Source organism: Coregonus lavaretus, assembly GCF_964263955.1.
Source record: "Coregonus lavaretus genome assembly, chromosome: 17".
NCBI classification, from domain to species: Eukaryota; Metazoa; Chordata; class Actinopteri; order Salmoniformes; family Salmonidae; genus Coregonus; species Coregonus lavaretus.
In genome coordinates this window covers 41,475,259-41,495,049 of record NC_140004.1, presented here as the reverse complement: position 1 = coordinate 41,495,049, position 19,791 = coordinate 41,475,259, and the positions used below count along the sequence as shown (strand labels likewise).

The 19,791-nt window shown below is 42.3% G+C and overlaps 3 protein-coding genes across 7 annotated transcripts in view; 2 read left to right on the top strand and 1 right to left on the bottom strand.

Moving 5' to 3' along the window:
- taok3a (TAO kinase 3a) overlaps positions 1–7,193 on the top strand; it is a 131,987-nt gene extending 124,794 nt beyond the window's left edge. For all 4 annotated transcript variants that reach the window (XM_084181336.1, XM_084181338.1, XM_084181337.1 and 1 more), the window contains 5 exons: positions 1,267–1,470; positions 2,262–2,501; positions 2,739–2,951; positions 3,625–3,807; positions 5,638–7,193. In XM_084181336.1, the coding sequence (XP_084037462.1) occupies positions 1,267–1,470; positions 2,262–2,501; positions 2,739–2,951; positions 3,625–3,807; positions 5,638–5,799 (1,002 nt within the window). In that variant the 3' untranslated portion in view covers positions 5,800–7,193. The remainder of the gene's footprint in view (positions 1–1,266; positions 1,471–2,261; positions 2,502–2,738; positions 2,952–3,624; positions 3,808–5,637) is intronic.
- On the bottom strand, positions 7,191–11,107 carry pebp1 (phosphatidylethanolamine binding protein 1). Its single transcript, XM_084181349.1, has 4 exons — positions 10,719–11,107; positions 9,378–9,487; positions 8,397–8,497; positions 7,191–8,045 (listed from the first exon to the last, which is right to left on the bottom strand). Exons 1-4 carry the CDS (start codon positions 10,851–10,853, stop codon positions 7,828–7,830), a joined length of 564 nt encoding a protein of 187 aa, XP_084037475.1. The 5' UTR covers positions 10,854–11,107; the 3' UTR covers positions 7,191–7,827.
- A 279-nt stretch (positions 11,108–11,386) lies between these two features.
- LOC311145145 (V-set and immunoglobulin domain-containing protein 10-like) lies at positions 11,387–18,004 on the top strand. 2 transcript variants are annotated; one of them, XM_084181342.1, is made up of 9 exons: positions 11,387–11,687; positions 11,897–12,208; positions 12,669–12,974; positions 13,196–13,344; positions 13,457–13,607; positions 15,932–16,216; positions 16,540–16,653; positions 17,013–17,174; positions 17,599–18,004. In XM_084181342.1, exons 1-9 carry the CDS (start codon positions 11,639–11,641, stop codon positions 17,676–17,678), a joined length of 1,608 nt encoding a protein of 535 aa, XP_084037468.1. In that variant the 5' UTR covers positions 11,387–11,638; the 3' UTR covers positions 17,679–18,004. The 2 variants fall into 2 exon arrangements, with proteins under 2 accessions (XP_084037468.1, XP_084037469.1); XM_084181343.1 differs by having other exon boundaries at positions 11,903–12,208; positions 17,599–17,956.
- Positions 18,005–19,791: the final 1,787 nt, after the last annotated feature.

Genomic DNA, 19,791 nt, shown 5'->3' with positions numbered 1-19,791 from the left:
AGGACATAGACAAGGTGTAAATGCAACCAGTGCTGATATTGTATCATATAATAGCACTCACAGCTTTCCAAGAAAACTAAAATGGAGACATGTATGTTCTGTTTCCATTTATTCTAGAGGCTATTTTTACAGATTTTTTTTATATAACCTGTATAAACTGTATTTATAATTATATGACAATATTTTAGGTTGACAATCATTCTATTGCACAATTTCTGATGTATCACATGCCTTACTTTTATTGGCCTGCATAAATAAAATCAGGATTATGCCTCTATACTGCCATTCATTCCAATTAGACTGGTTTGGATTTCTCCCTGACCAATATGGCTGCCATTTTCACCCCATTCTGGAACTTTGAGGGTTTATGACATAGCCCCTCTAGTAATTGAATAGGTCAATAGAACTCGACCAAAACAATGGAAATGCCATGGAAACGCTTTGGGGAAAGATACCGTGGGGGAAAGATCCCGAATCTCCTCGTTGCCCCCCAGCAAAATTAGCCTATATTTAGGATATTGTATATATGTGTATTTCACACTATGTTGAGGTAAAAATCTGAGTATAATGCTTGTATGGATGTCAACCCCAATACATGTTAATGTCATTGTCACCAATCAACTGCATTTGATTTTACTACCAACACCAATTTCTGTATGCCAGCTACGCTACCAGTTTACATGTATACGAGTTAGCATTTAGCAGTCACTTCTAAATCTCAAATGGGACGACTTCTAAATGTAATGCAGCTAAATCGAATTTTAGTAACCACATGGTGGGCCTGTTACAATACATCAATCATGACGGATTTGAGGAATATCCACTTTGTTAGATCAGATGTGTTGAATGTGGGCCAATCCAGCGTCCTTCTACCCCCCACGGTCTGCGTTCCAATGACCTCTTTATCGCAATATGGAATGTTAACGGGGAGCTAATATGGCTGCCATAGAATGTTGTAGTGTAATGGAAATGCATCATAATGGTCATTCTAGACATTCAGTTTTATAGTGTTTTAAAAAAATATTCCCAATGTAATGTTAACGGGGAGCTAACATGGCTGCTATAGAATATTGAAGTGTCATGTAAATGCATCATAATGCAGAAACTGCATTGGCTCATCTCTAAATATATTGCTCTGGAGGACCCTTTATATCTTTTAGATAATGAGATGATCTGCTGCACACCTGACCATTAGACAGGAGACAATGTATATCATGGACTGTTATATATCCGTAACAATATCCTCTGTCTCTCCCCATCTTCCAGGAGATGAATGACGACCACCACACCCCTAAGAAGGAGAAGCAGGAGCGCCTGTCGAAGCACAAGGAGAACCTGCAACACAGCCAGGCTGAGGAGGAGGCCCAGGTCCTGAGCCAACAGAGGGCCTTCTACGACAGGAACTGCAGAGGCTTCAAACGCAAAGTCGTGATCAAGAGGCACACGTTGGAACAGGAGCAGATACGAGAGGTACTGTATATTGTATAGATGTATAGATAGCCATTTCAAATGAGAGGCAAGGAGGAGTGGATGACGCAGTGTGAAGAATGACTGGGATGTACTGTATCTTGGATAGATATACACACATTTTAGTTCAAGTTCAGTCTGTAGTGGTGTGAAGTGAACACTGCAATCCAGTAGGGATGTGAATATCACATGTCCAACTGCTTATCCATAACATTCCCGAGGTCAATGTTGTCCTCGAAATGGCTTCTGTAACATGAAAAATTATGTTCCCCCAAATCTTTGACCAATACCGGTATTTTCTGATGTTTGTGGAAAACACCAAGAAGTAGTTTCCCATCTCGTGGAATGCAGATTAGAAAGTATAAGCAAGATAACAACGGGGGGGGTAGGTAAATGTCAATAAAGCAACAATGGCCTAATCTCCTAATCTGCTCTGTATATCAGGAGGGGCGGTAATGTCAATAAAGCAACAATGGCCTAATCTGCTCTGTATATCAGGAGGGGGGGTAATGTCAATAAAGCAACAATGGCCTAATCTCCTAATCTGCTCTGTATATCAGGAGGGGGGGTAATGTCAATAAGGCAACACCACGAGATACCGTGCTCCGTACTAATGTCAGTAGGTTCTCATCATCCAGTGTCTGTATAAAAGCAACGTTTTTATCATTGGATGGGCATGATAATTCCTCTCTCTCTCTCCCCCCACCCCCTCTCTCCCTATCTCCCCCCTATATATCCCTCCTTCTCTCTCTCCCTCCCCATGTCTCTCTCCCCCTCTCTCTCTCTCTCTCCAGGAGCTGAACAAGAAGAAGACCCAGAAGGAGATGGAGCATGCCATGCTGATCAGACATGACGAGTCGACCCAGGAGCTGGAGCATCGTCAGCTGAAAACCCTTCAGAAGCTCCGCATGGACCTGATCCGTCTGCAGCACCAGACAGAACTGGAGAACCAGATAGAGTACAACAACCGCCGCGAGAGAGAGCTCCACCGCAAGCACGTCCTGGAGCTACGACAGCAGCCCAAGAACCTCAAGGTGATGGCTAGGCCAGGTGCAGCTAGCTAGTGAATGTAGCCCTGGAATGTGATGGCTGCATTGGTAGCTACATTAGGCTGCATTGGTAGCTACATTAGGTGTTCTCAAGGAAAAGGCTCTGATGTAACCAGGTAGCGGAGGATATGAACCTAAAGGTGAGGGTGCAGCTAGCTAAGGCAGTCCTGAAAAAGGGGAAATCCTCAGTGGTAGCTCCAATGTCCTCTCCATTTCCACCAGGCCATGGAGCTGCAGATTAAGAAGCAGTTCCAGGACACGTGTAAGGTCCAGACGCGTCAGTACAAGGCCCTGAGACACCACCAGATGGAGGTGACGCCCAAGAGCGAGCACAAGGCGGTCCTCAAGGCCCTGAAGGAGGAGCAGACCAGGAAGCTGGCCATTCTGGCCGAGCAGTACGAACAGAGCATCAACGAGATGATGGCATCGCAGGCGGTGAGTTGCCTCAAAATGGAGGACGGATGTTATGATGAGGATTAGTGAGCAGTGATGTTGTTATTTGATCATTTACTTTATAGCAATCTCAAAGATTCATATAAATGTCAAAGATCTTCTCTAATATCTAACATGAAAATGAAAGAATAGTTCCATAAGGGAATTCTATCATTTTCGGCCCTAAACCATAGGAGATTTAGGTCATTGTAGGAGTTTGTAACTCTACTTCTGTTATTCCCATCTCTCCTCCTATCTCCTCTTCTATTCCATCTCTCCTCCTATCTCCTCTTCTATTCCATCTCTCCTCCTATCTCCTCTTCTATTCCATCTCTCCTCCTATCTCCTCTTCTATTCCATCTCTCCTCCTATCTCCTCTTCTATTCCATCTCTCCTCCTATCTCCTCTTCTATTCCATCTCTCCTCCTATCTCCTCTTCTATTCCATCTCTCCTCCTATCTCCTCTTCTATTCCATCTCTCCTCCTATCTCCTCTTCTATTCCATCTCTCCTCCTATCTCCTTTTCTATTCCCTCTACTCTCCCTCTCTCCCACCCTCTTTTCTCTCCCCGTTTCCTTCTTGCTCTCTCGCGCTCTCGCTCTCTCTCTCTCTCTCGCTCTCTCTCTCTCTCTCTCTCTCTCTCTCCTGCTTCCTCTTTGTTTCTCTCTCCTCTCAGCTGCGTCTGGACGAGGCCCAGGAAGCCGAGTGCCAGGCTCTGAGGCACCAGCTGCAGCAGGAGATGGAGCTGCTTAATGCCTACCAGAGTAAGATCAAGATGCAGACCGAGGCCCAGCATGACAGAGAGCAGCAGAAGCTGGAGCACAAGGTGTTGCTGCGCAGAGCCCACCTCGAACAAAAGGTACAGACAGAGAGAGAGAGAGCTGCGCAGAGCCCACCTCGAACAAAAGGTACAGACAGACAGAGAGAGAGAGAGCTGTGCAGAGCCCACCTTGAACAAAAGGTACAGACAGACAGAGAGAGAGCTGCGCAGAGCCCACCTCGAACAAAAGGTACAGACAGACAGAGAGAGAGCTGCGCAGAGCCCACCTCGAACAAAAGGTACAGACAGACAGAGAGAGAGAGAGCTGTGCAGAGCCCACCTTGAACAAAAGGTAGAGGGGGAGGAGTCACAGAGAGACAACAGAGAGAATCACACTGATAGAAACATAGAGCCCACCTGGTAGAGAGGGGAGAGTTAACGCATGAGACACAGAGACACAGACTTACACACACATACGCAGAGCCCACATTCACAAAAGGTGCCAAAAAAAGGTGTGGGGGAGGGGGGAGTCAACACAGACAGACACCCACACAGATACCCAGACAGACACTGATGTACGCACACACACACGCATGCAGGCTGGAGCAGAATGTGCTGGAAGCAGAATCAACACGCACCCACACAGACAGACAGACAGACTTCCCTTTCATTTCACACACATTTCACTCACCACTGATTTATAACCCAATAATTGGTCATGCACTCAGCTTTTGTTGTGAAATCCCATGATGTGTTATTCTTACAACATGCTCTCTCTATTTTTTTAAAATCATAAGCAGTGTTAAAAAATGTATAATTGATTCTTGATCATAGATGATGTAATATGGAAATGTTCAACAATAAGACGTTACTTACTCAGCGACACTGCCTCTAGTCTCCTGTTTTATTCATCAAACCATACTCTCCATTCTGTGTCATACAATCTGGAGTCACAACACCTTCTCCCAACTCACTACCCGGCTGTTGACCATTTACAACAGTGGATGCTGATGGCATGACATGGTATACAATAAATTCACCATAGGCCAGTTTATCAGTCATAATACTCGTTTTTTTAAATACTAGAATACAAAGTTTTTCGAATGCAATGATGTCATCGCTCCTGGACAACAAAGGAACATGCAGCCCTGATCCAGTTTCAGTTGCCCAGACAGTATCCTACAGTAGTATCGTACAATATAATGCAACCAGTGGTGCTGTGGCGCCATCTGTTGACCATCTGTCTCCCTGCAGTCTGTCTGGAATAGATTACATCATCGAAACCAGTATCAGGGTTGTATTAATCAGGGAAGGTAACAAAATACGTTTTAAAACGTTCTCCAATGGAAAACTAAAATGAGCGTTTCTTATTGGACCAGTTTAGGTAGACAGACCCCTTCCTGTTTCAATAAGTGTTCTTCTGTTTGGTGCCTAATGAACACACCCCAGACTCATATGCTTCATTTCATATGAAAGAGAAGTGCAAACTGCAGATATCGATCCACTGGCTGGACTATTACGTGATTCAGGGGCCAGATGGAATATGTTGCTAAAGGCTTTATGGAATTAAATCATGAATCAATACAAACCGAACACTGAAAATGAAATATGAACAGCTATATATTTATTGATTAAAGATGCAGACAACGGCTATAATGGATTGATAAGCTTCACTGATAATGTCTGGTCCTAATCATGACTAGCGCAGGCGTATTTCTGTCTGTACTTTGTTGACTATGGAGTGGTTACAGATTCATGCTGAATTTCAAATCAATCCCCTAGACTAGCTTGAGCAAAAAAGCAAAAACCTGCACCAGCAGCCTTTGCAGATCAAACTCAGCAGGACTCATTCAAACCTTACTTCAGTATGTTGTGGTTCCAAATACTCTTGCTTCCAGTAGTTTAATGAACTAAGTTGTGGTTTTGTAGATTGAAGAGGAGCTGGCTTCCCTTCAGAAGGAGCGTACAGAGAGGATCAAGCACCTGCTGGAGCGCCAGGCAAGAGAGATTGACACGTTCGACATGGAGAGTCTCCGTCTGGGCTTCGGTAACCTGGTGGCCCTGGACCCCCCCAAGGACGTCTACAGATGATTAGACCAGCCCAGGTAATCTGGTGGCCCTGGATACCCCGAAGGACGACTACAGATGCCTAGACCAGCCCTGGTAACCTCCTCGTGACCTCCTGTCTATCTTCATCATCTGGTCTGACCCTCCTCGTCCCCCTGACCTGGTCTGGTCGGGATTGACCGGGCAGTTAGGGTCTTTAGCCACTGATGCACACACACACACACACATTAACACACACACACACACATTAACACACGCACATGTGCATGTACACACACTCCAGTCCAGTGCTAGTCTAATGCCAACGGGGCCCCCAATCTCATAGTATGGTGTACAGATGACTAAAAATGCTGGATAACTTCCTAGGCTTTCTTTCTTTTTAAAGAACAACAACACAATGTCACAGTGTTTCTGTTTCTTATGCAGTGATGGCACTTTTAGTGTGACTGAAACCGGAAAGCAGACAGAGAGAATAAGAGAAAAGAGTATGATGATACAAGTGAGTAATATTGTGTTGCTCAATGATCATGCATTAGAGGTTAATAATTGGTTCAAGCTGTGCAAAAAAACTTCCAAAGCCCAAAAACTCAAAAACAAACTGATCCTTCTGCAGCCTTGTTGTCTTATTGGCGCTGCTTCCAGTTCCTTCAACTATTTTTTAGATTTATATTCATCGGGACATTTTTATAGAAAAATCAAGCAATTTCATACGTTGAGAACATGTTTGAAGTCATAATGTACATGTTGGTACGTTAATAATTTTGACTCTTTGGAGAGAATTTGACTTGACTTGGGAGGGACACTGAGGAGGGAGACTTGCAATGCACACTGGTACTCCACTGTATTATACTGATTCTCTGCACTGGCAGGTAATGTGAATACTACATGGTTACGTCTGGAATTGCACCCTATTCCCTATGTAGTGTAGTACTTATGGGGCACTGGTTAGTGCACTATATAGTAATAAAATAGTGCACTACATAGGGAATAGGTTGTGATTTGAGACGGAGCCCATGTGAATCCCTACTCCCAGGTAGCACAAAGGGCTTTGTCGCAGGGGGAGGGATATGTATTTTGTGTATAGAAGGATTTATGGTAGAGCCTTTTACTTATTTTCGTATTGTACTATTTTAATTGTTATTCAAATCGATTTTTTTTTAAATGATGGTTTTCTCCTCTTCGTTCAGTAAGTCGACTCGATCACTCAATGGGTTTCTTTCTCTGAAATGTCTGTCTGAAATGAGTCATTATTTTTGCTTTAACCGCCACTCTACAAGCTGAGTATTTTCTTATAAACCAGATCAGTAAAATAAATGCTTTATTATTGCATGCACTTTCATTTTGTTTTCCAGGATTAAGAGAAAGCATGAATCTGTCAGCTTTTAATTATATTTGTAAATAAAGTGCTCATCACACAAGTTCTGTCTGGATTTATTTGATTTAATATTTTCCATATCTGCCATTGGATTTATAACAGCAAGTTATTAGATAACATTTGCTTAGTTTACAGCAAACCATGGATTTGAGTTTATGCTTATTTGCAAATGGTCAAAATAGACTGCACACTATGCTCTCTATTAATATGGTTTATTATGATCTTTTGATCACAGGTCTTTCCAGATATTTTCCACATCTGCTGTTAGCATTATGGATGTTCAATAGGTACATGTGACCTTGGCCACATTCAAGGTCCACTAGTGAATGCATTTTCCATTTGTTTGAATGGTGCCATGGTTATTGCAGGGCCAGGTTTTGTTAAAGGAGCACTCCACCACATTATCTCCAGCAACATGCCAGTGTCTACAAAAAGAATAACTGATGCAACAGAGAGTAACTCATTCAAACAGTATACACCACACAGTGCTGGAGAACAGTCAGCAACAAAATAATATAAACCAAACAAGATGAGCTGTTTTGTTTGACTGATCATGGGGATAGAGAGATTACTTTTTAATGAGCCAGCATGAACAAATCTAGGGAATTGCTTTGTTGGGGTTTCTGCAGTTATCTTAGCTACATAAATGTTAATTTCTGAATACTCCTTTACTTTGTTTATTTTCCAGCCAGTTGCTCATAGAGTTTAGGGACATAGTTATCCCACTCTGCCTGATAGCAGGTTCCAGCCACGGGAACTCCCAGTCCGTATTTCTGGCGGAAGGCTTGGATCTTGAACTTGCCGCGGTTGTCTCCACAGCAGTTGGTGAGGATGGGCTCCTCACAGGAGAGGCTTCCTGACTGCTCATAGACCAGCCACACATACCTGTGGAGACCTGGAGGGACACACACAGACACAATGAGATGTCACATGGTCAATGAGGGAGGAAGGGTGTTGGACAGGTAAAATAAAGGGCTGGTGCAAGGAGTGAGTTATCCCCTTAGTGTAAAGCGTTTGAGAAAAGAGCTATAATTCAAAATGCATGTGTTCTTTTCCTGCTCAAAGACAGTGCGCAAGGGCTGTGTGAAGCAATGCAGAAAATGTCCAATAATAAACTTATCCAGTTGTGTAGGAAATGCATCACTGCAGAGATTTCACACATTCAAGCTTCATAAATCGCTATAGGAATACAACAGCCGCTCCAATCATCATTGGATAAGGAGGGACAGTCACGCAGTCTTCTTACCAGTGCCTTTTGGAGGGCCAGACCCAACGTAGTCGGACATAACACATCCACTAGACACGTCATTTCCCTTCATGTTCACCACCAGAAAGTGATGCCACTCCCTTCAAGAGAATACATGCGTTAGGAAGAAATATGGTTATCCAACATCCTTGAATACACAATATTCAGAAATAAGATTATCGATCACACAAAATCTCAGTTGGCTTCAAATGATCGGGGGTAAAAAGGTCAAGCAAAGTTGTGTGTTATGTGCAATCATTAAAAGATCAGAGCCAATAAATGGGAGCTGCAGCCTAGGGCTGGGCAATATGGCTGAAAAATAATCTTGATTTATTCAAATGTATGGGCGATTCATATCTCAAATGTGTTTGTTTTCTCTAAATAAGCTTTGTTCTACAATTAAAGGGCAAGCCTCCCACAACCATAAGACCCACTAATATTTTTATTTTTTTTCAAAATAGTTTAACCTGCTTTTTTGCAATCACTGATCTGGCTTTCAAGTCTGTCTATGAAAATGCAATTTTTGTAAAATGTACCATAATGCACATTCACTAATAATGACTAACTTCTTGTAACAGGTATTATAGAAAATTAACACAGGTCTCAAACAATCTCTCAAGCACAAGCCCACGTGCTAGTGAGTAGCCGGCTAATCTTTACATTTAAAGTTTAGCCAACTTGGATCTATTTGCTAGCTAACAAGGTAGAACAGTTGAATTGTTATGAACACACCCTGCTGTCTGTCTCCAACTGTTTGAACAGCATGCTAGCCTGTCCACTTTTTTTCAGATGTTGAAATTAAGTGACCTACCTAATTTCTCAGAATGAGAATGAGTTACCAATTCCTTATATAATTGTGTTTTATGCTTACTGCACATTTATAAAACAGACTAATGTGATTCTTGCAAAACATGCATTTGGAATATTGTGCTAAAACAAATTCTAATTAATTTGATATCGCCCAGGCCGACTGCAGCCCACCCGAACTTGGGGTCTTTCCTGCTGGGTGCATCGGGGTCGGTCATGGCCAGGGTGTACAGCTTAGTGGAGTCACACCCATCCCACTCGATAGAGGTGGGTCGACTCTGCACCTGTGAAGAAACAAACCAGGGGGAATGTAGTTGGTATCACAATAAATACAAGCCAATCTCATTTTGGTAATGGTATCACAATAATAACTCATACAAGCCATGGTCAATATAGTTGGTATCACAACAAATACCATACAAGCCAAGAATGCTTTCACAACAAGTCAAGGTTGGTATCCCAATAAATAAGAATATGGTTATCACAAATACAAACCACACACAGTCAATATGGTTGGTATCACAAACAATAAGCAACAGATATCAGTTTAATATATTAAAGATACTAGATTGAACTATGGATAATTATGTTAATTTGAGTTAAAGTGCAGGACTTTTGGGCTAAGAGGAGAGTGCTGACTGACATACATTGATTGCCCAACCCTTGTCTCTGCAGTGCAGATGATCAGTGTATGGTCAGACCACCACTTATGCAGTCTAAGCAAGACTGCAACATTGTTGCACACTGACACTTTTGTGCATTGTGTCACACATTCTTGCAAATAAGCCTAGGCCTGCAAATTCAAGCTAGTTAGCAATCAATTTGGCTATTCAGCTACCAATCAATAACATTCTTTTTTAAATGAGCTTTTTCATGTAATGTATCAACTACTATCTATTGAGCATAACCGTGAGCACGTGCTGTCAGCCCTACAACTGAATTATATTCGACATTTGTAAGCATGCAAGCTAGCGCCACAGATAGAACAATGAGACAGATATTTCACCGGATGTGTAAATGTGAAGCATCCGCTTGGCGTTTCCGCTCACTACCAAATATGTAGTCAGAGGAAACACACTGGCCGGAGAAGATGGAAAAGATGATGGTTTTTGGCCGACATTCTGCACATTTTCTCATCGATGAAACATTTGATCTCAATACAGTTTTCTGTTCCCAAAACTATGTTATGGACAGAGTGGTCTAAGTTTTGTAGACATAACCCTTCGCAAAAGTTTTTTTTAATTTTTTTAATCGCGTTGTTTGGGAGTGCAAAGGTTAATTGAGTTATTGCATACGCGCACTTCACATAGGTGGCGTTCCCTAACAGAAATATGTAGATACAGGCTAGAACGCGCCAATAGGATCTCGCTAGCTCGTGCTTGGCTCTGCCCACCTCAATGCTTGTTCTGCCCACTATGACTCATTTGTTCCCATTGGAAATGACAGACCGTAGTCTATCTTGGTTTAGTTATAAAAAATCTTCGCTAGTTCGTTAGCATTCATATTTGACAGTACCTGTGTTGGCGTGAGCACTTTGCCCAACTCGTCGATTTCAAGAGAGCCATACTTGACATGGAGGGTCTGTGCAGGCTTCTCATCCACCTCTGTTAGGGCAAGAGCCCCTGTCCAGTGGCTTAAATCTACCGGCATTTTCACTGATTCCGGAGAGCTGCACACAGCAGCTGCTTTCACTTATTATGCGCAAAAACACAACACAAGGGGGCAGGCACAGGCAGGGTACGAAGTCCGGACTATCGTATGCTTTGCGTTTAGGCCAATCACAGTACGTCTAGCGCTACAGTTAGCACTTATGATTGGCCTAAAGTTCTGTCAATCTCTCACTTTACTGCCCATCGACCCAAATGTGTCTTTCTAGAAAGTTCTTTTCACAACCAAACCAAGGTCCACTCCTACTCAAATTGTCAAGTTTTGCTGATAATGCTACATTGTGTCTTTAGGATTTGTAAAGAAAAAAAGACTTTTGTTTCAGTTTTCCCCCAGTTATATCTAACACTAGAGAAATATATAATAGGCTGTCTGTCACCTTCTCAATGAACTTGAGTAACCAGCCTCGTTGATCAGTGCGGTGACAGCGGTATCAACTGTCAACAAGCGAGAAATCACCTGCTGCACCTTTAAGAAGGTAAGTGTTGGGTGTGGTTTGATGGTTCCGGATGAACGTGCCGGATGAACAGCCAGGTAGCCAAATGGGTGATACGTTATAGCATGTGGCAGTTCCAATGTAAAAGAGAAATGTTGAATCATAGTGGCTCATACGTCCTCTCTCAGCTACTCTAACCAGTCCTATATAAACTAGGTGTAGAGGTGTGTTGTGTCACCGCATGCACAACAGGTAGTCAGAAAGAGATTGGCAGGCAAAGCTTTTGTCTAACTAGAAATCAGGGTATGTATGCTATACAGTAGGAGGAATAATTATGAAGGCCTTCGCTTTTGCAATTTTTCTTCTGGTCATGCATCAGACAGGTAAGTGTCCGCTTGTGACATGTTTATGAATATGTAGCCTAACCTACATGTGGATTTGAAACATCCATTGATTTTAGCCGATACAGTGAAATTAGTTATATATTACGTCTGAAGTTTTCATCTATGTAGGCCTACTGCTCACTTTTATATGCTATTTGTTGAATCATGTTTCTTATCTTAAATTATCTTGCTCATTGTCTTTATGAAAGTTGCAGCAAATGGGCGCTCAGATGAAACCACTGTAGCTGGAACACTGGGAGAGAATATTATACTTCCATGTGGGAACACTGCGACCAATGTGACTCCCTCATTCACGCGATGGCTGAAGAATGGACAGTTTACCATTGATCGCAATCATTCCATTATAATTCCAATATCCTCAAGTGAAGGGCACCTGACTATACTGTATAATCAAAGCTTGTACATCAATCGAATAACTCTATCAGATGAGGGGACCTATCTCTGTGATTCTTTACCACATGACAACAAAACTCAAACAAGTCTCACATTGCAAATAGTCAGTAAGTATCTGTTTTCTATCATAACAATGTGTGTTGATGTCCTTCATATAATGACTTGTAGATACTGTACTGGTATCTTGGTCAATTGCCCTGGAAATTATTTTGAGCAATTGTTGCCTTGAAACTGGTTATTCCAGATGATTTGCTGCTGGGGCTGGTTTCATGGCACATGCTGTAGGAGCCCATGTGTCTTGTAGGTATTTGAACGAGAATGATCGGAGGGGTACTGTAGTGTACCTTGACAACTATGTAGTATATGATGGATGGAATGGGACTGTATCATTTTTACAAACATTGTGCATGTTGTGGCATCAGTCCACATTGCTCAATAATGAAAGATGGGTGCCTTGGGTTGTAACAATGCTTGATTGTTGTATACTGTGAGGACTGTTTTCAGGTGGAAAGTGTCTGCCTGCTTTGGCAACACTATAGTAAAGTACCTCATGTTTACTTCTTGCAGGTGGTCCTGACAATAGCATCACAGACATCCAGCCAGCCACGCCTCTTTCCAACGGAACCCTCGTTGTTGTCAGGGGTTCCACGGTGTCATTTAACTGCTCCAGCTTGTCCTACCCCTCCCAGAGCCTGTCCTTGGGGTTTCAGGGTGTGGCATCCAGTAACGACTCTCTGGCGGTGGGCAGTGGATCATGGCTGGGCTTCAGGATAGAAGATGTTCAGCCCACAGCTCAGGGGAACTACAGCTGCAGAGCCCAGAACTCAATCTCCCAGAAGGCTGTTGGCTGGAGCACAGAGCTGCTTGTATACTGTAGGTGACTATTAGGGAAATAGACTCAATGGTCTCTGATACAGTGGTTGCTTAGTGACAATTTGAGTATCGGTATAGCCTAAGCTCCTAATAAATACCTATCAGATACAGTGGCCAGTGGTGCTTGTTCAAATGACTTGTGTACCTATCTTAGTGCTGTGTAATAACCCAAATACCTCAGCAATTCTATACTGTAAAGAGCATCCATCTTTCTCCTTTAGATTCCCCAGAAAGGCACCCAGAGTGTCTGTGGAAGGCAGGGAAGGATCCGTCTCATGTCCAGTTCAACTGTAGCTGGTTTGGAGGCTACCCCTCTCCCACGTTATTCTGGGGGGAGAACCACCAGGAGCCAGGGAGCCAGGGGAACCAGGTGTTTGTTTTGTGTGGGGTTAAAACACAACTTAATTGGATACCATGCATTTAAAATAATTGAGTATAACACAAAAAAAAAAACGAACTTATTTCCTTTGTGGTCTTCTTAGGTGGCTGGACGGCTGATGGAGTCGGAGGAGACAGACAGTCTGGTGGTGAATCTGAACAGGTCGTTGTTGTTCGACGGGCAGACGCTGAAGTGTGATGGGCGTCACCCTACGATCAGTCTAGGAGAGGAGAAGTTCTGCTCCTTCACCCTGAGTAAGTGAGAGATGACTGCAGACGTATGCCCGAATGGCACACTATTCTCTATATACAGTGAGGGGAAAAAAGGATTTGATCCCCTGCTGATTTTGTAAATTTTCCCCACTGACAAAGACATGATCAGTCTATAATTGTAATGGTAGGTTTATTTGAACGGTGAGAGACAGAATAACAACAACAAAATCCAGGAAAACTCATGTCAAAAATGTTATAAATTGATTTGCATTTTAATGAGGAAAATAAGTATTTGACCCCTCTGCAAAACATGACTTAGTACTTGGTGGCAAAACCCTTGTTGGCAATCACAGAGGTCAGACGTTTCTTGTAGTTGGCCACCAGGTTTGCACACATCTCAGGAGGGATTTTGTTCCACTCCTCTTTGCAGATCTTCTCCAAGTCATTAAGGTTTCGAGGCTGTCGTTTGGCAACTCGAACCATCAGCTCCCTCCACAGATTTTCTATGGGATTAAGGTCTGGAGACTGGCTAGGCCACTCCAGGACCTTCATGTGCTTCTTCTTGAGCCACTCCTTTGTTGCCTTGGCCATGTGTTTTGGGTCATTGTCATGCTGGAATACCCATCCACGACCCATTTTCAATGCCCTGGCTGAGGGAAGGAGGTTCTCACCCAAGATTTGACGGTAAATGGCGCCGTCCATCGTCCCTTTGATGCGGTGAAGTAGTCCTGTCCCCTTAGCAGAAAAACACCCCCAAAGCATAATGTTTCCACCTCCATGTTTGACGTGGGGATGGTGTTCTTGGAGTCATAGGCAGCATTCCTCCTCCTCCAAACACGGCGAGTTGAGTTGATGCTAAAGAGCTCGATTTTGGTCTCATCGGACCACAACACTTTCACCCAGTTCTCCTCTGAATCATTCAGATGTTCATTGGCAAACTTCAGACAGGCCTGTATATGTGCTTTCTTGAGCAGGGGGACCTTGCGGGCGCTGCAGGATTTCAGTCCTTCACGGCGTAGTGTGTTACCAATTGTTTTCTTGGTGACTATGGTCCCAGCTGCCTTGAGATCATTGACAAGATCCTCCCGTGTAGTTCTGGGCTGATTCCTCACCGTTCTCATGATCATTGCAACTCCACGAGGGAGATCTTGCATGGAGCCCCAGGCAGAGGGAGATTGACAGTTATTTTGTGTTTCTTCCATTTGCGAATACTGTTACTGCACCAACTGTTGTCACCTTCTCACCAAGCTGCTTGGCGATGGTCTTGTAGCCCATTCCAGCCTTGTGTAGGTCTACAATCTTATCCCTGACATCCTTGGAGAGCTCTTTGGTCTTGGCCATGGTGGAGAGTTTGGAATCTGATTGATTGCTTCTGTGGACAGGTGTCTTTTATACAGGTAACAAGCTGAGATTAGGGGCACTCCCTTTAAGAGTGTGCTCCTAATCTCAGCTCGTTACCTGTATAAAAGACACCTGTGAGCCAGAAATATTTCTGATTGAGAGGGGGTCAATACTTATTTCCCTCATTTAAAATGCAAATCAATTTATAACATTTTTTACATGTGTTTTTCTGAATTTTGTTGTTGTTATTCTGTCTCTCACTGTTCAAATAAACCTACCATTAAAATTATAGACGGATCATTTCTTTGTCAGTGGGCAAATGTACAAAATCAGCAGGGGATCAAATACTTTTTTCCCTCACTGTAGTGCGGTACTTTTTACCAGGGCCCATAGGTAAAAAGTACACTATATAGGCAATAGGGTGCCGTTTGGGACGCATGTCTAGCCAACATCTGATATGCCTTTTGTTTGCGTTCAGCTTGATGTTTTTTGCATTGCAACTGTAGTTAGACGCCCTGAAACGTGTCAATATCAGTTCAGTTCAGGACGCTTTATTGGGACATCCTACCATTGGCCAATTTAATACAATGATATTGGGTCATTAATAAAAGACACCTCTCCTCTGTCTCTTGTTTACTTTCAGCTTTAAACCAACTGAATGGTTTCCACAACTGTACACATTTCATAGAATATTAGTCATGTGTGAAACCCCCAGTGGCTGTGGCACACCTGGTCTGATTCCAAAATAAACCTGCAAGGTAGGGCGCTGTCTGTGTGATTGCAGAAAGGCGGGATATTTTTTTAATCAATTATCAGCGTTTCTGAGCACCAGGCAAAATGACTCAAACAATGAGGAGGAACAAAAACAACGTGTAACCTTCACCTCTTACCAGGCTTCACTTTTCCCATGTCACACCCAACGCAGTTTGTGTGATTGTGTGCATACCTGTATAGAAGGATATCTCTTTAGATGTGTATCTATCACTGACCCAGTCTAAACCCCTGTTTCTCTCCTCATCTCCTAGAGTCCCCCTATCCTGAAGGGTTACCACTAGTCACAGCGTTAGAAGGAACCAACGTGACATTAACGTGTACAGAGTCCAGCTCCCTGCCTCCAGCCCTCACCACCTGGCAGAGGACAGCCCAGCAGGAGGACGTGGTCCCCAGCCCCAAGTACATCCTGTCAGAGCAGGGCCCCACCTTCACCCTCACTATAGTCAACATCACCAAGCAGGACGAGGGCTTCTACTTCTGCAGGAGCGAGAACCCACTGATGGTCCGCGAGTTGGAGATCTATTTAACAGTTAAAGGTTAGTTCAGAGAGAGGGTGTGTGTGTGTGTGTGGGGGGGGGGGGGGGGGGGTTTATTGGTGAAAAATCTATATTTACAGATTGGATATCTCTGCAGACTCTTGTGATAATCTATGTTGATGATCATATAGGGGCCAGGTGGGAAGGCAGGTGCAGGAAAGTAGCAAGGCAACACCTTCTCTGGAATGTCGCTAAACCTGTTGCCTCTCCCAGTTAGCTTCTAACAAGACTTCTTAGATTATTGTACATTCATTTCTCTTTAGCGACTATTCTCTTAACTTTTTTTTAACTTAATCATGTCTAATGTTGTTTTGTTTCCATAGCCACCTCTCAATACACTGGAGCAATCATAGGGATATTCCTAGCGATTTTGATAGTAGGATCTGGTATTGTTATTGCTAAAACAATATACTCCAACCGTGACCGAATATGCCTGGGTAAGACCTTTTTCCCATGCATTATAATGTCCCTTTTGTTAATAGGGCTTCAAGTTTGTAACAGTCCGTGCCATATCAGATTATCTGCCTTCGTTATTTTCAGGGGTGCAACTTTCACTGCGGACGGGGGGGGGACATAACAAAACAAAAGAAATGTCCCCCCACTTCTAAAACCAAAGTTACGCCCCTGGTTATTTTTGTATAATTTCATGAAATATGACCCCCGTCACCAAACCTAAGATAATATAAGATATACTTTGATGATAACTGACTTGTGAAGTTACTGACTTGCTAAAAAAAAATATATGCAAATACTAACAACCAACTTTGAAATCTAAATGTATGTTTTTTTATTACAGGAAATGGATTTGAGCGAATGGAGGAGGAGAGAGGAGATGTGTTGAGCCTGGTAGAGGCAGATGAAGAGGAGGTGTTTCATGAAGCTGTACCCAGACTGCCACCTCTGTCTCTGACCAACGGACACAACACTACACTTGTAGAGATACACACAATACCATCCAGTAAGGAATGATTTTCTGCTTCCAGGTTGTGGAGGGGAGGGATTGCCCACTTGGGTATTGGCTGTATATTAGTTGTTTTCAAAATGTGTAGTTGATATGAAATGCAACACTATTAATGATGTTGTATTTGCACATGTATCCATAATATACAGTGGATAGAACTGTTACTGGGTGGCAGGTAGCCTAGCGGTTAAGAGCGTTGGGGTAATAATCGAAAGATTGCTGATTCGAAATCCCAGAGCCGACAAGGGGGAAAATCTGTCTGTGCCCTTGAGCAAGGAACTTAACCCTAATTGCTCTTAAAAGTCGCTCTGGATAAGAGTCTGCTAAATGACTAAAATATTACTGTTCTGTTGCTGTTTTGTATTGACCTTGTACTGTAGATGCAACTCTAACCCAAATCTGTAACCCATCTCTTTTTCAGTTGACCATGAAGATGCAGAAATTGTTGAACATCCATTACAGCTAGAAAATCCTGATATTGCCGAACTTGTCACATTTTAGGTGTTGTAAGACTTTTAGAAACGTTTTTTTTTTTGGTGTATTGATTGGTGGTTGGTTTGTACAGTATGTAGATACAGTATATGGGTCTGCTTTTTACCATCATTTTTAACTGTTTTGTTTCAGCTTCAGGCTTATTAATTTATACTTAACAGGGTTATTTCAATGAATTGTTGCCATTTGCCACATTAAATGACATATTTGACAATAATGTAACATTTTGTATTACTCAATCACAAAATGAAATCTGAATAAAACATTTGAATAACAAAAGCAAAGGCAGGGATGTAGGCCTCCCTCTCTCTCTCTTTCTTTTGTTTTTATTAATGAACAATATATACAATTTACAAGTTGGAATGTGTAGGCTTATCAGAGCGCAGTTAAAAAAAATAAAAAATTCGCCTATCGATAGGATTAAAATCCATTGGAATAGAACGGACGAATCAGTAGGCAGTTTTCCATTGACCCAGGTTTATTCGTCAAAAAAAAAAAAAAAAATTTCGTGTGTGTGTGACGTCATTACGTCCTGCTGCTTTGATTTGAATGGGGACACTTGTTTTGTTCATTCTATTTCTATGCATTTAATCCTATCCGATAGTCGAAATCCAGATAATAATAATAATATGCCATTTAGCAGACGCTTTTATCCAAAGCGACTTACAGTCATGCGTGCATAAATTTTTTTGTGTATGGGTGGTCCCGGGGATCGAACCCACTACCTTGGCGTTACAAGCGCCGTGCTCTACCAGCTGAGCTACAGAGGACCAGATAGATAACTCTTCATAAACTGTGCCCTGTAGAAAAAACAAATCATGGACAAATCAATGTTACGTAATAGAAAACAAGGTAGCCAATCATATCGCATTTGAGAAATTGAATTTTACTGTACAGGAAATCAGATGAATTATTCTCTTTGGACTCAAAAATACACAAAAATCAACAACAATTAGGCTATTTTACATCATTTAGCGATCTAAAGACACAATGTGCACTCTGTTTTTCTCTCGGAATATGATATTTAAACATGTGATTATTGACTGGAAGGCATTGTTAGAAAACCAGGAAGAGACAGTAAACTGATCAAGGATGTGATAATCTGCTGTCAACGTCTGTCATTTGCAACAATGTGTTCATCGGAAGACAATAATCAACACACACGGTCCATTTGATTTATAGGCCTATAAAAAAAACAATAGTGGTTAGAGAGGCGAGCCAGCAACCAGAGGGTTGCCAGTTCGATTCCCGTCTCCGACGGGAATAATCTGCAGAAGTTAGCCGTAGTGCCCTTGAGCAAAGCATTTATACCTCCACAACAACAGCTCCCCGGGCACCCAGTGTGGTAGCCCCCCAGCACAAAAAAAAAAACTGTATATGTATGTGTCTTTAGGAGGGAGGGGCTGGGTTAAAAGCGGAAGTCAAACATGTCTGGTCATGCCTCTGATCTGGCGGACTCACTAAACACACATGCTTCGTTTGTAAATTATGTTTGAGTGTTGGAGTGTGCCCCTGGCTATCCGTGAATATAACATTTTAAAAACGAAGCAGTCTGGTTCGCTTCATATAAGGAATTTGAAATTATGTATACTTTTACTTTTGATGCTTAAGTATATTTTAGCAAACACATTTACATACAGACATTAAACATACTTTTAGACTTACTCAAGAGGTATTTCACTGGGTGACTTTCACTTTTACTTGAGTCATTTTCTATTAAGGTATCTTTTACTCATGTATGACAATTGGGTACTTTTTCCACCACTGGTGGTCGCCTGGGCGCTTCAGTATAATAATAATAATAATAATAATAATATGCCATTTAGCAGGCGTGCATACATTTTTTGTGTATGGGTGGTCCAGTATGAGATGTACAGTTGAAGTATGAAAAATGTATGCACTCACTAACTGTAAGTCGCTCTGGATAAGCGCGTCTGCTAAATGACTAAAATGTAAATGTAAAATGTAAGTCGGAGGTTTACATACACTTAAGTTGGAGTAATTAAAACTTGTTTTTCAACCACTCCACAAATTTCTTGTTAACAAACTATAGTTTTGGCAAGTTGGTTAGGACATCTACTTTGTGCATGACACAAGTAATTTTTCCAACAATTGTTTACAG

Bases quoted from the DNA above. Each gene is read 5' to 3' on its own strand.
- pebp1 (XM_084181349.1), bottom strand. From the start codon at position 10,853: ATGCCGGTAGATTTAAGCCACTGGACAGGGGCTCTTGCCCTAACAGAG. The intron at 9,488-10,718 runs GTACTGTCAAAT...GTTTCTTCACAG, and splicing joins AAGTGCTCACGCCAACACAG to GTGCAGAGTCGACCCACCTC. The intron at 8,046-8,396 runs GTAAGAAGACTG...GTGTCCCTCCAG, and splicing joins TGGCCCTCCAAAAGGCACTG to GTCTCCACAGGTATGTGTGG.
- LOC311145145 (XM_084181342.1), top strand. From the start codon at position 11,639: ATGAAGGCCTTCGCTTTTGCAATTTTTCTTCTGGTCATGCATCAGACA. The intron at 12,975-13,195 runs GTAGGTGACTAT...TTTCTCCTTTAG, and splicing joins CACAGAGCTGCTTGTATACT to ATTCCCCAGAAAGGCACCCA. The intron at 17,175-17,598 runs GTAAGGAATGAT...TCTCTTTTTCAG, and splicing joins GATACACACAATACCATCCA to TTGACCATGAAGATGCAGAA.